At 41.4% G+C, this 15,668-nt stretch overlaps 1 protein-coding gene across 1 annotated transcript in view; it reads left to right on the top strand.

Moving 5' to 3' along the window:
* Positions 1 to 4,455: 4,455 nt before the first annotated feature.
* Positions 4,456 to 15,668, top strand: part of TMEM165 (transmembrane protein 165) — a 42,422-nt gene continuing 31,209 nt past the window's right edge. The window contains exon 1 of the mRNA XM_003415930.4: positions 4,456 to 4,909. Coding sequence (XP_003415978.1) covers positions 4,706 to 4,909 — 204 coding nt within the window. The 5' untranslated portion in view covers positions 4,456 to 4,705. The remainder of the gene's footprint in view (positions 4,910 to 15,668) is intronic.

The raw sequence follows: 15,668 nt of genomic DNA, 5'->3' as shown, positions 1-15,668 counted from the left end.
TGGTAACTTAGATGCAGGAGCACCTGACTTAGTAAAATCTGCCAAAGCTGGAACCTAAGGTGAAAACTTGTCAGAGAAAGAAAACTCAAATATTTTCCATTAAAATGAGCAACAGAAAAATGGTAAGGTTGCACCCTGTCAAAGGCGGAAAACTTGGGAGACCAGGAAAAACAAGGCAAGCCCGTCGAGTCCTGGCTCTCATAGGCTTCACTGTATTATGAGGCGTGTCAGAACGAGTAACTACAATTGGAGTATGCCATTTTTGGCATGCATACTAATAAATTTTACTTATTCATATGGCGTAGGCTTATCACCAAGATTGAAACGCATTTTGCGATATGGATAAACATTAAAACTGGTTAGTAAAGGTTTGCAAAGAGCATGGTTAACCACAGGCTGAGCACTCATTGGAGCTTGCCTTGTAATACTCAGGCCTATTTCGTTGTCATGACTTGAACAGGACCTGTCTTCCTTATCATAAAATTTGAATTAAACAAGGAAGACCCCAAGGCAACTGCTCTTGCTACTTAGTGTAGCAATAGCTCTCTGGTTTGCTTACTAAATGAGACAGAATTTAATTAAAAGTTATAGGGAAAATTATAAACCTTGCTCTCTTCCTTCAGCAGCTCCCGCTTGCACACTGTGTATTCTGATTAGATTTTTCTGAGTCAGTACTGTTTTATAGTTTCAAAGGTAATATTTACAAAATTACCTTTGGAAACTCAGAAAAGAATGAACACCATTTTCATCTTAGATTTGGAAAATAACCAGGTCCTCTTAGGAAACTTATAAATTGAATTAAGGAAAAAAAAAGAAAACTAGTTGTCGTTGAGTCAGTTCCAACTCCTGGCGGCCCCATGTGTTAGAGCGTAGAACTGTGCTTCACAGGGTCTTCAATGATTATGATCTTTTAGAAGCACATTGCCAGGTCTTTCTTTTTTGAGGTGCCTCTGGATGGATGTGAACTGCCAACCTTTTGGTTAGTATCCCAGAGCTTAACAAATTGTGTCACTCAAGGACACCCATGAACTGAATTGTGTCCCCTCAAAATGTGCGTTGGAATCCTAACCCCTGTACCTGTGGATGTAATCCCCTCTGGGAATAGAGTTTTCTTTGTTGTGTTAATGAGGCCATTATACGTGCACGGTGTGTCCTAAATCTGATCACTTCTAAATTACATAAAAAGGGCAGTTTAGGTGAAGAAGCAAACTGAGGAACACTGGGGCTAAGGAAGCTAATACAAGGATCTTCTCCCTAGAGCCAGCAGAGAGAGCCTTCCCCTACAGCTGGTGACCTGAATTTTTCCTGAACTGTGAGGAAATAAACCTCTGTTCTTTAAAGCCATCCACTTGCAGTATTTGTGTCATAGCAACACTAAGAAGCTAAGACAGAATTAAAGGCAAAAGAAATGGAAATCAGAGGTAAGGTTCTCTGTAAATGCACGCACAGCCAGAAAGCCTCTCTTACCAACACAAGATGTTTACGTAAGGGCACGTTTGTGGAAGGGATCCAGGAAACACAATGCTTACTAATGTACTCCTCCTGCTGGATTGGACAGATTGTTTTTACACTGACTTTGATCAGTTCAATTCTTTACATGAGAGGAGCCACTATCTCGTTTCAACTCTGTACATGTCATCCCTCCTAAAACAGAAGATAACATTTTATCTATTCAACTAAATTTACTTAACACCTACTATATTCAAGGTATACTATAAAACCAAAAACCAAACTCATTGCTGCCGAATTGATTCTGACTCATAGCGATCCTATATGCAAGGAGAAAATATTGAAGTTGTCAAGGATTTCATTTTACTTGGATCCACAAACAATGCCCATGGAAGCAGCAGTCAAGAAATCAAATTCTGTGCTGCATTGAGGAAATTTGTTGCTAAAGACCTTTTTAAAGTGTTAAAAAGCAAAGATTTTTTTTTTTTTTTGGGTTGACAAGTTAATTTTATTTTTTTTTTTCTTCTAAGAAAATTTTATGGTTTTATTTCTTGTATTTAGGTTGTTGATCTATTTTTTTTTTTTAATAACTTTTATTAAGCTTCAAGTGGCAAAGATGTTATTTTGAAGACTAACATGGGCCTGACCAAGCCATGGTGTTTTCAATCGCCTCATGTGCATGTGAAAGCTGGACAATGAATATGGAAGACTGAAGAAGAATTGATGTTTTTGAATTATGGTGTAGGTGAAGAATATTGAATATACTACGAACTGCCAGAAGAATGAACAAAATCTGTCTTGGAGGAAGTACAGCCAGAATGCTCCTTACAGGTGAGGATTGCAAGACTTTCTCTTACATATTTTAGACATGTTATCAGCAGAAGGACATGCTTAATAAGGTAGAGAGTCAGTGAAAAGAGGAAGATTCTCAAGGAGATGGATTGACACAGTGACTGCAGCCACGGGCTCAAACATAGCAAGGATTATGAGGATGGCACAGGATGGAGCAGCGTTTTGTTCTATTGTACATAGAGTTGTTATGAGTTGGAACAGACTTGGCAGCACCTAAGAACAACAAAAAGTAACCAGTGAGGTGTATAAGCATGATGGCTCTGAATCCTCAAGGTGGTGAAAGCTGAAACCAGCCCTGATTTAGCACTCCTGAGACCAGCACATACCCCCGGAAGGAGCTATGCAGGAACTGAAAGCATTGATCAGTTTGGAATCTGACACTTGGAGCCCAGGCTGGCAGAGCCTGAGGGCCCCTGGACTCAGGGTGACACTGGGATATGCTGGGAAGACCCCACTCTGGCCCAGACACTGACAGTGCTGACCCTACTGTGTGGGCTCCCTATTGTCAGTAATGTTTTATCTCTGTTTACTTTACATCTTCTGCTAAACAGTTTTGCTGCCTTTACCCTGACCCACCTCGTGCTCAGCAGCCGGTATCCAGCAGCTGGAAGTGTTAAGTCCTCACTGCCTTATATTCTGAGGTGACTAGGAATCTGGCCAGGAGCTCTTCTGAGAAAGCCTGGAGTGTGGGCAGCCCACCTCAGAAAGTAAGTCAAGCACCTTCCAGGAATCCGGGACACATGGATTCTTTTCAGGTCCCTCTCAAGCACAGCAAAGACCCCTGTATGCATAAAGGGGATTGAACGGGGTGGCCTGGACTTTCTGGGTTTTCTGTTATTACTGGCTCGTGAGGGTTTAAACATTTATACTCTAGGGATGAATTGAGGGGCACAATAATTGCACCCCAAATTGTGTAGGAGACATCGTGGTTACATAACAATTAGTGATGAATTCGGTAAGGGGAAGTGTTGAGGAAGACTTCTGAGAGGTGAGGCCTGAGCCAGTTTTGGACGTATGACTAGGTGTTTACAAGGAGGCAACGGAGGAATGACAGACGGGAAAAACAGCCTGAGCAAAAACTTTACTAGCTCATGACATAACATTGGATTTACAGTGACCTCAAAGTAGGTTTGCCCACTTTGTCATAGATTGTTTTGGTGGATATAGTTCTTGATCCAGTATTTAGTGATAATCTTCCTTAGCTCTTCACGGAGTATAGGTTTAATACATGTAAGTATATGTAAAGTACACAGAACAGTGCCTGGCACACTGTTAGCACTCTTTGTTCATTACTATAGGGGCTGGATCTCTTAGTCAAATCTCTAATACCTAAGTAGCTCAACTTTTTATAAACGTAATATTCTCGAGCCCTACCAAACATCCCTTTGTTTTCTACTGCCCTCTCCGAAGCCCCATCCTGCAAAAATCGTAAATACTCCGTTTAAAAACCAAACCTTTTTAGAGGCCATTCTAAAATATGTGCAGCGCAAAACGGGTGCATCCAAAGCGGAAAGGGTTTCCAGGACAAGGGCAGTATTAGACTTTTTTGGGCTGGAAGTTGATTACAGGAAAGCAAACAATATCTAAAACAATGCTTGAAATTTTTTTTGTCGTTATTTCTGAAATCCTATTTCAGAGTGTTTTTGTTTTTATAATCGCAATTTGGCCTCCAAAGAAATTTCACCTCAGTGGATCGCCGCGTTGGTGGCGGCACTGAGAACCCGAGAGGGAGGGTAAAACCCGGCCAGGTGTGGTAGATCTCGCAGCAAGTGCCACGTAAGGAGTGGCGCTCCAACTGTTTTGACATTAAAAAAAAAAAAAAAAAAAAAATTTAGGAAAGGATAAAAGCAGAGAAAGGTCAGTCTAGTTGTTAGGGCAGAAGGCTCCGGAGGAAGCAGAAATAATAAGCCGCGCAGCCCTGGGACGGTGGAGCAGAGAAAGGGGAAAGGGGTCCCGGGTGGGGCGCGGGAAGGATGCCGCGAAGAGGAAGGCCACGTGGCGTCCAGTACCTGCCTAGGACACCCAGCCCAATGGTAAGAGGGCGCCAGCCGCGCCTCAACCTGCCCTAGGGACGTCACGACGCCGAGGCGGACGCCGGGCCAATGGGAGGCCATCACGGACAGGGGGCGGGGCCCAAGGAGTTGGTGCTGGGCTGCGCGGAGACAGTTGGTCCAGTCCTGTGTGGCCGCCGCCTGAGAGAACGAGACCTGAGCGGGTCACCCCGGCCTGCCCATAAGCCTCGCGCCCGCCGCTCCCACCTTCCGCATGGCGCCGACTCCTTACTAAGCAGCGGCGTGGTGTGCGGGACGCGAGGACCACGCCGCGGAGGCGGCTCCGGGTCGAGGCTTCCAGTCGCTAGCACTTCCTCCTGCTGCGCCCTTGCGTGGCGGTCTCGGCGGGTGGGATGGCGGCGGCCCAGGGGAGCGGCCGCGCATCCGCGCCCGGGCTGCTTCTGTTCCTGCTGGTTCCGCTGCTGTGGGCCCCGGCCGGGGTGCGGGCCGTCGTCGACGAAGACCTTAGCCACCGGAACAAGGAACCGGCGGTGCCTGCTCAGCAGCTGCAGCCGCAGCCCGCGGCAGGGCAGGGCCCCGAGCCGGCTCGGGCCGAGGTGCGGTGGAAGGGCCGCGGCGGGCGGGATCGCGCGGCGCCGTGGGCGGGGGATGGGGCGGGCGAGGTGCGGAGTCTGCTGCGCCGGGTACCAGGCTGGCGCTGCCGAGAGCGCCGCCCCCGGCTGGGGGAGGGGAGGCCGGCCCCTACTCTCCAGACTGGCAGACGATCCCAGCGCTGTCTTCCCGGTCGGGCCTGGCCGCGCCTAGCTCCTTTTAGGGAAACGGGACGCTCAGGAGGCAAACCTTTAGTTCGGACGGACAAAGATGCTACTGAGGAAAGGGCGTCTAATTGATCAGGTGTATCGTAGAGTAGTGGGAAACACCTACCCTAAGTAGAAAGTTTTTAATAGAGGGAGCTGGGAGGCAGTTTGTATTCCCCGGAGACAGTAACATTGGCCGTTTCACTCTTGGAACAGCTTATCTCAAACTGCTTACCCAAATTCAGCTTTGCATGACTTGCGATTTTTGTTAAATATATATGGGTTATGAACTGTGACTTTCACTTTTTTAAAAACGCTTTTTGGCTAGCAGGAAGTAGGCCTTAGGGACGCAGAGGAATAGTCAGATTTTCCACAGTACAGAGGGCTGCAGCAGTGTTGGGTACTAAAACTAAATTTATAAGTATACAAAAATCCTGTATTTTGGCCTTCCCGAAATACATGTAAATTAACTTCTGAGTTTGTGTTAATAGATGACTCTGCCTAGTCACGTGTGGTCAAACCTTTTTAAACGTTTTCCCTCCGGCCGCCCGGTGTTCTTTCACTAATTCCAATTGCCGGATTCAGGCGCTCTTTATAGTCTCTAACTAAACAACCGCAAGTTGGGGCCCGATTGGCGCTCAGCGTCCCCCATCCTCCTGCCTGTTGCCATCTAACTAATCTTCCTAAACATTGAATCTTACCACTTCTCAGAAATCGTGAATGATTTGCCACTGCTTACAGATTTCAGTCCACCCTCTTTAGCTGGATGTTCAGGTTTCTTCATGATCTGGGCCCAGTCAGCCTCCAGTCTTCAGCCACCACTCCCTTGCACGTATGTTGTTAGATGCCCTCGAGTCAGTTCGACCTATAGCGACCCGACGGACAACAGAGCATACGCTGTACTCAGACCAGAATGTGCTTCAGGCACTTCTTGGGGCATGCCATGTGCTCTCCTGCTGGTCTCTCCCCCCAACAGACCTCCTTGATTTAAAAAAAAAAGCCAGGTCTTGCAGCCCACTAGTCAGAACCTTTCCCACCCTTTAAGAACTGGCAGATGCCTCCTTTGAGTGAAGCCTCCCCTAAAATTTCCTGATTAAAAGCGATTTGTCGTTCTTCCAGTAACATGGTTTTTCATAGGACCAATGGATGGAAATTTCAGAGGAGCATATTTTGGTTTCACTAAGCAAGAATTTTCTAAGAATTAGAGCTGTCCCAAATGTAGTAGCTGTTCTTGAGAAATAAATTCTCATTACTGGAGGTACTCAGGCAGAAGTTGTGTAACCTACCAGCCATCGGAAATGATACGAGATTCCTGTATGGAAAGGAAGCTCGGATTTAAAATTATTGTGAAATAATGATTCATTGAGCGGATTTCATTCTCACAGCAGCCCATTAAACTGGTAGAGCAGGTAACGTTTTCCTTTTATAAATGAGGAACTTAGGTTTGGAAAAAGTGATGGGTCAGTCAGTGTCATAGAGCTAGAAGCTAGTACTCAGCAGGATGAGAATTAGAATCTGATCTCTTGTGCCCTAGACAGGTGGTCATACTGCATCACGCTGGACCTCTTAACCTATTTTGTTTAATTCAGTAATTGATTTTAATAGTTTGATTAATTGAGTAAATGACTAGATAGTATGCTAATGTAGGTCTTTTATCCTGATGCCTAGCTTTTCTTTTCTCCCTTTTTGGGTGCTCTTAACATTTTATCTAAGGAGCCCTGGTGCCCTATGGTGAGGGGCCTGGCTACTAACCAAAAGGTCATAGATTCGAACCCACTAGCTGCTCTGCGAGAGAAAGATGTGACAGTATGCTTCCGTAAAGATTATGGCCTAGGAAACTATGGGATAGTTCTACTCTGTCCTTTAGGATCCCTGTGAGTTGGAATTGACACCATAGCAATGGGTTTAACATTTTAATATACCTTATGGCATGTTCACACATACACATCCTGCTGCCTTGGGATCTAGTAATTTGTGTACGTTTACTACTAGCTTTTGAGTGTCATGAAAGCGTGGCAATGCCTTACTCATCTTTGCCTTTTCCATACAACTTTACCCATTCCTGGAAACCCTGGTGGTGTAGTGATCAGGAGCTACGGCTGCTAACCATATAGGTCAGCAGTTTGAATCCATCAGGTGATCCTTGGAAACTCTATGGGGCAGTTCTGCTCTGTCCTGTAGGGTCGCTATGAGTTGGAATTGACTTGATGGCAATGGGTTTGTTTCTTTTTGGTTTGGTTCTTGGCATTTATTAAATACTTTCCTGAATGAAGTATTTGGATCTCAAGTTTGTATCATGAGTTACGAAATGCCTTTATGGAAAAATTGACTGTAAAGTAACCAGAAAAAAAACAAGTTTTTTAATCCAACTTTTTTCCTTTGTTAACAGATTTTTACTGGATGAAGTATGATTATACCCATTAATGAACTGGCGTTTCACACAATCTAGTTTCAACTGATTGTATAACTTGTTAATTCTAGAAATGTTATTTTTTTAAAAAAGAAAAGGTCAAAAGCATTTGAGCTAATGAGTTACACATGTCTCGTGATAACAAAGGGATGTACTGCAGATCAGATCAAGAGGTGTGCAAGGATTGTGTATATTTTAATGTGATGAGAAACAAGGGTCTACTGGTGGTTGGGAACGTGGTGAATGGGTTTCCCTGTCTCTTGCCCTCTGCCTGCCCTGGTCCTTCACAGCAACGTGGGGCTCGCATCTGCACTGCCCTTCTTGTCACTCCTGGGCTCAGCTGACCCTGTGTGCTATTTCCGCTTCCGAAATTGAACTGAAGTGCTTGTTCATGAAATGCATTCTTAGTGTTCATCGTTGAACTTTCTGTCTTTTAATCCAGTATCATTTTTTTTTTTTTTAAAACAATAGCCATTTTGGGTTAAATAACTGTGTGTGTGTGTGTGTGTGTGTGTGTAAAAGAGAGAGAATATGAATGTGTAATTTTATGCAAGTTTTAATCATGTAGTGATTTTTGAGATACAAATAATGGTAGATACGGCTGTCAGTACCCTTTTGGACAGCTACGAAAAACCGAGCCATGCCAGATAAAGGCCGCAGTGGTAGAGACAGTATCCAGGTTTCAAGACCCATATTTAAGTGGTCCTAAGTAGTTTTTTTTTTTTTTTTTTTTTAAGGGATCCTTGGAAAGGGATCCTTGGAAACCCTGGTAGCGTAGTGGTTAAGTGCTAAGATTGCTAATCAAAAAGCTGGCAGTTCAAATCTATCAGGTGCTCCTTGGAAACTCTGTGGGGCAGTTCTACTCTGTCCTATAGGGTCGTATGAGTTGGAATTGACTCGACGGCAATAGGCTAGGCTAAGGGATCCTTGTCTGTAAAACTGGGATTTTATAATATTGTTTTTAAATAAGACTTTTGCCTTTTAATATTTTGTTATGATCTTGGTGTTTGTTTTTAGATAGGAATTTATTCTAATTTCTATATTTTAGTAGAATCTTATTTGTCTTTTTAAAATTATATTCTCATGAAATTTTTGGTATGGCTCAAAAATAATTTTTCTTCTGTCTGTAGTATGTTGGAAGAGATTTTTCTTCCATATGTTTTCTTTAAATGTCATTTGCTTGCTTTTTTTGTCCACTTTTTGGAGGTAAGAAATGATCAAAGTACAATGTAATAGCCATATAAGCAAAGATTCAGCATTGTTAAATACCCGAAAGTTTCAAGTTGGTGATTTGCTTTGTAACTACATGCAGTTGATCTTTTAAAACGTATGACATTTAAGTTTAACTTTTTTTTTTGCCATTGTGTGAGAATGGACTGCTGAAAATGGAGGAGAAAAAAATTCCCCTTCGTTGGCAGGCATTCAAGTTCAAGGTATAAAAATGTAGTTGTATCTTATACGGTGCTTTAAAGCGAAATAACTGGGCTTCTAACCGGAAGGGATATGATTGAATAAGTGTCTGAATCTCTCAGATGTCTTAGGGGTGGGAGAGAGGTAGACAAGGGAAGAAAGTAATGGCCATTTGGTTCAGAAGCAGGTGGGAACCCAGGGGACCCAGCTGGGTTCAGAACAGGAAGGAGGCCAATAGTCACACATACTAAGATGTTAAAAGTAAATCAAGGGAACTAGACATAGTAGTGGATGCTGTCTTATCTATGGAACACAGGAAGGGTCAGGCAGATGAAGTGGTGTGGACTCAGGAAGGGCTGCTCAGCAGTACTAAACTTTAGAACCAGTTAGATTCTTGGTTCTAAACTTTAGATTCCAGTAACCAGGAATTAGGTTAAGTCTTTTTGTAATTTCCATGGAATTCACTATATCCTCTTATCTCCTGATTTTCTATGACATATACCTCTAAATTCCTGAGTCCCTTTTTGTTCTAAACCTGCGTGGTGAGAGGAGGGGAGGATGAGAAAGGGGGAGGAGAATTTTGGCCTGGGTTGGGGCAGAGGAGGGTGGAAAAGCATGTAGGTCACTTTCCAATCCACAGTGGCAGCAGTGAGCATTGGAGCATTGCTGGACGATTTGGGGGAATTGGCAAAGAAATACAAGAACTAAAGGGAAACAATCTGGGATTACTAAGTCAAAAAATAATTATTTTCGATGGTTTAGGTACATTTGCCAGAAAAGTTTTTATCAGTTTATGTAACTACCAACAATATATGGATACCTATATCATTAAAAATATATATATATCATTGCACCCTCCTAAACCCTATGAGTTGGAATCGACTCAATGGCACTGGGTTTTTTGTTTTGTTTTGTTTTTAAGCCAAAAAAACCCAAACCCATTGCCATTGAGTCAATTCTGGATCAAAGCGACCCTGTAGGACAGAGTAGAACTGCCCCATAGAGTTTCCAAGGAGCCCCTAGTGGATTCCACCTGCCGACCTTTTGTTTAGCAACTGTAGCATTTAACCACTATACCACCAGGATTTCCTTTGTACCTTCCTAGCAGTGAGTATTTTAAGATATTTTTGTGCAGTTTTTTCTTCCTGATTACATGATCATTTAAGAAAATTTGGAAAGTACAAAATATTATATAAAGAAAATGAAAGTTATCCATCATTCACCCAGAAATGGAGACTGATATATACACTTTTACATATATATAAACATTTTTAAGAGCATCAGGATCATTATATATTTCATGGTATCACTGCTGTATTGCTGGCCCATGATTTATTCATTTGTTCTCTAATTTTTGGAAATGTAAGTTTTTTTTTAATTTTAAGTAATGCTGTCATAAACATCTGTGCATATAAATCTTTATGTCTTTGATGATATACTTACGCTAATTACTGCTACTTTTTTTTAATAATTTTTATTGAGCTTTAAGTGAACGTTTACAAATCAAGTCAGTCTGTCACATATAAGCTTATCTACACCTTACTCCATACTCCCACTTACTCTCCCCTAATGAGTCAGCCCGCTCCCTCCTTCCAGTCTCTCCTTTCGTGACAATTTTGCCAGTTTCTAACCCTCTCTACCCTCCCATCTCCCCTCCAGACAGGAGATGCCAGCACAGCCTCAAGTGTCCACCTGATGACAAGTAGCTCACTCTTCATCAGCATCTCTCTCCTACCCATTGTCCAGTCCCTTCCATGTCTGATGAGTTGTCTTCGGGAATGGTTCCTGTCCTGGGCCAACAGAAGGTTTGGGGACCATGACCGCCGGGATTCCTCTAGTCTCAGTCAGACCATTAAGTATGGTCTTTTTATGAGAATTTGGGGTCTGCATCCCACTGATCTCCTGCTCCCTCAGGGGTTCTCCGTTGTGCTCCCTGTCAAGGTAGTCATCGGTTGTAGCTGGGCACCATCTAGTTTTCTGGTCTCAGGATGATGTAAGTCTCTGGTTCCTGTGGCCCTTTCTGTCTCTTGGGCTCATAGTTATCGTGTGACCTTGGTGTTCTTCATTTCCTTTGATCCAGGTGGGTTGAGACCAATTGATGCATCTTAGATGGCCGCTTGTTAGCATTTAAGACCCCAGACGCCACATCTCAAAGTGGGATACAGAATGTTTTCATAATAGAATTATTTTGCCAATTGACTTAGAAGTCCCCTTAAGCCGTAGTCCCCAAACCCCCGCCCTTGCCTCCGCTGACCTTTGAAGCATTCAGTTTATCCCGGAAACTTCTTTGCTTTTGGTCCAGTCCAGTTGAGCTGACCTTCCCTGTATTGAGTATTGTCCTTCCCTTCACCTAAAGTAGTTCTTATCTACTAACTAATCAGTAAATAACCCTCTCCCACCCTCCCACCCTCCCTCCCTCCCCACCTCGTAACCACAGAAGTATGTGTTCTCTCAGTTTATACCATTTCTCAAGATCTTATACTAGTGGTCTTATACAATATTTGTCCTTTTGCCTCTGACTCATTTCGCTCAGTATAATGCCTTCCAGGTTCCTCCATGTTATGAAATGTTTCACAAATTCGTCACAGTTCTTTATCGATGCGTAGTATTCCATTGTGTGAATATACCACAATTTATTTAACCATTCATCTGTTGATGCACACCTTGGTTGCTTCCAGCTTTTTGCTATTGTAAACAGAGCTGCAGTAAACATGGGTGTGCATGTATCTGTTCGTGTGAAGGCTCTTATTTCTCTAGGGTATATTCCGAGGAGTGGGATTTCTGGGTTGTATGGTAGTTCTATTTCTAACTTTTTAAGAAAATGCCAGATAGATTTCCAAAGTGGTTGTACCATTTTACATTGCCACCAGCAGTGTATAAGAGTTCCAGTCTCTCCGCAGCCTCTCCAACATTTATTATTTTGTGTTTTTTGGATTAATGCCAGACTTGTTGGAGTGAGATGGACTCTCATCGTAGTTTTAATTCGCATTTCTCTAATGGCTCATGATCGAGAGCATTTTCTCATGTATCTGTTAGCTGCCTGAATATCTTCTTTAGTGAAGTGCGTGTTCATATCCTTTGCCCACTTTTTGATTGGGTTGTTTGTCTTTTTGTGGTTGAGTTTTGACAGAATCATGTAGATTTTAGAGATCAGGCGCTGGTCTGAGATGTCATAGCTGAAAATTCTTTCCCAGTCTGTAGGTGGTCTTTTTACTCTTTTGGTGAAGTCTTTAGATGAGCATAGGTGTTTGATTTTTAGGAGCTCCCAGTTATCTGGTTTCTCTTCATCATTTTTGGTAATGTTTTGTATTCTGTTTATTCCTTGTATTAGGGCTCCTAGGGTTGTCTCTATTTTTTCTTCCATGATCTTTATCGTTTTAGTCTTTATGTTTAGGTCTTTGATCCACTTGGAGTTAGTTTTTGTGCATGGTGTGAGGTATGGGTCCTGTTTCATTTTTTGCAAATGGATATCCAGTTATGCCAGCACCATTTGTTAAAAAGACTATCTTTTCCCCAATTAACAGACACTGGGCCTTTGTCAAATATCAGCTGCTCATAATGTAGATGGATTTATATCTGGGTTCTCAATTCTGTTCCATTGGTCTATGTGCCTGTTGCTGTACCAGTACCAGGCTGTTTTGACTACTGTGGCTGTATAATAGGTTCTAAAATCAGGTAGAGTGAGGCCTCCCACTTTCTTCTTCTTTTTCAGTAATGCTTTACTTATCCGAGGCTTCTTTCCCTTCCATATGAAGTTGGTGATTTGTTTCTCCATCACATTAAAAAATGTCATTGGAATTTGGATTGGAAGTGCATTGTATGTATAGATGGCTTTTGGTAGAATAGACATTTTCACTATATTAAATCTTCCTATCCATGAGCAAGGTATGTTTTTCCACTTAAGTAGGTCTTTTTTAGTTTCTTGCCCTAGTACTTTGTAGTTTTCTTTATATAGGTCTTGTACATCTTTGGTAAGAATTATTCCTAAGTATTTTTTATCTTCTTGGGGGCTACTGTGCATGGTATTGATTTGGTGATTTCCTCTTCGATGTTCTTTTTGTTGATGTAGAGGAATCCGAGTGATTTTTGTATGTTTATCTTATAACCTGAGACTCTGCCAAACTCTTCTATTAGTTTCAGTAGTTTTCTGGAGGATTCCTTAGGGTTTTCTGTGTATAAGATCATGTCATCTGCAAACAGATAATTTTACTTCCTCCTTGCCAATCCGGATGCCCTTTATTTCTTTGTCTAGCCGAATTGCTCTGGCTAGGACCTCTAGCACGATGTTGAATAAGAGCGGTGATAAAGGGCATCCTTGTCTGGTTCCCGTTCTCAAGGGAAATGCTTTCAGGCTCTCTCCATTTAGAATGATGTTGGCTGTTGGCTTTGTATAAAAAAAGTATAGATGCCCTTTATTATGTTGAGGAATTTTCGTTCAATTCCTATTTTGCTGAGAGTTTTTATCATGAATGGGTGTTGGACTTTGTCAAATGCCTTTTCTGCATCAGTTGATAAGATCATGTGGTTTTTGTCTTTTGTTTTATTTATATGGTGGATTACATTAATGGTTTTTCTAATATTAAACCAGCCTTGCATACCTGGTATAAACCCCACTTGGTCGTGGTGGATTATTTTTTTGATATGTTGTTGAATTCTATTGGCTAGAATTTTGTTGAGGATTTTTGCATCTATGTTCATGAGGGATATAGGTCTATAATTTTCTTTTTTTGTGATGTCTTTACCTGGTTTTGGTATCAGGGATATGGTGGCTTCATAGAACGAGTTAGGCAGTATTCCGTCATTTTCTGTGCTTTGAAATACCTTTAGTAGTAGTGGTGTTAACTCTTCTCTGAAAGTTTGGTAGAACTCTGCAGTAAAGCCATCCGGGCCAGGGCTTTTTTTTGTTGGGAGTCTTTTGATTACTGTTTCAATCTCTTTTTTTGTTATGGGTCTATTTAGTTATTCCACTTCTGATTGTGTTAGTTTAGGTAGGTAGTGTTTTTCCAGGAATTCATCCCTTTCTTCTAGGTTTGCAAATTTGTTAGAGTACAATTTTTCGTAATAATCTGATATGATTCTTTTAATTTCAGTTGGGTCTGTTGTGACGTGGCCCATCTCGTTTCTTATTCGGATTGTTCCTTTCCTGTATTTCTTTAGTCAGTCTGGCCAGTGGTTTATCAATTTTGTTAATTTTTTCAAAGAACCAGCTTTTGGCTTTGTTAATTCTTTCAATTGTTTTTCTGTTCTCTAATTCATTTAGTTCAGCTCTAATTTTTATTATTTGTTTTGTTCTGGTGCCTGATGGATTCTTTTGTTGCTGGCATTCTATTTGTTCAAGTTGTAGGGACAGTTCTCTGATTTTGGCTCTTTATTCTTTTTGTTTGTGTGCATTTATCGATATAAATTGACCTCTGAGCAGTGCTTTTGCTGTGTCCCAGAGGTTTTGATAGGAAGTATTTTCATTCTCGTTGCATTCTATGAATTTCGTTATTCATTCCTTAATGTCTTCTATAACCCAGTCTTTTTTCAGGAGGGTATTGTTCATTTTCCAAGTATTCGATTTCTTTTCCCTAATTTTTCTGTTATTGATTTCCACTTTTATGGCCTTGTGGTCTGAGAAGATGCTTTGTAATATTTCGATGTTTTGGATTCTGCAAAGGTTTGTTTTATGACCTAATATGTGGTCTATTCTAGAGAATGTTCCATGTGCGCTAGGAAAAAAAGTATACTTTGCAGCAGTTGGGTGGAGAGTTCTGGTATAAGTCAATGAGGTGAAGTTGGTTGATTGTAGTAATTAGGTCTTCTGTGTCTCTATTGAGCTTCTTACTGGATGTCCTGTCCTTCTCTGAGAGTGGTGTGTTAAAGTCTCCTAGTATAATTGTGGAGGTGTCTATCTCACTTTTCAGTTCTGTTAAAATTTGTTTTATGTATCTTGCAGCCCTGTCCTTGGGTGCATAAATATTTCATATGGTTATATCTTCCTGGTCAATTGTTCCTTTTATCATTATGTAGTGTCCTTCTTTATCCTTTGTGATGGATTTAATTTTAAAGTCTATTTTGTCAGAAATTAATATTGCTACTCCTGTTCTTTTTTGCTTATTGTTTGCTTGATATATTTTTTTCCATCCGTGAGTTTTAGTTTGTGTCTCTGAGTCTAAGGTGTGTCTCTTGTAGGCAGCATGTAGACGGGTCGTGTTTCTTTATCCAGTCTGAGACCCTCTGTCTCTTTATTGGTGCGTTTAGTCCATTTACATTCAGTGTAATTATAGATAAGTATGTGTTTAGTGCTGTCATTTTGATGCCTTTTTATCTGTGTTGTTGACAGTTTCATTTTTCTACTTACTTTTTTGTGCTGAGACGTTTTTCTTTGTAAATTATGTGTTCCTCATTTTCATAGTAGTTGACTTTATGTTTGCTGAGTCGTTACGTTTTTCTTGGTTTTTATTTTGAGTTATGGAGTTGTTATACCTCTTTGTTTTTACCTTAATATTAACCCCTATTTTTCTAAGTAAAAACCTAACTTGTATTGTCCTATATCGCCTTGTATCACTCTCCATATGGGAGTTCTATGCCACGTGTATTTAGTTCCTCTTTTTGATTATTGTGATCTTTTACATATTGACTTCAATGATTCCCTGTTTTGAGCGTTTTTTTTTTTTTTAATCTTAATTTGTTTTTGTGATTTCCCTATTTGAGTTGATATTACGATGCTCTGTTCTGTGACCTTGTGTTGTGCTG

The sequence above is a fragment of the Loxodonta africana genome, chromosome 5 (assembly GCF_030014295.1).
Source record: "Loxodonta africana isolate mLoxAfr1 chromosome 5, mLoxAfr1.hap2, whole genome shotgun sequence".
NCBI lineage: Eukaryota > Metazoa > Chordata > Mammalia > Proboscidea > Elephantidae > Loxodonta > Loxodonta africana.
This window is presented reverse-complemented; position numbering and strand designations above follow the sequence as displayed.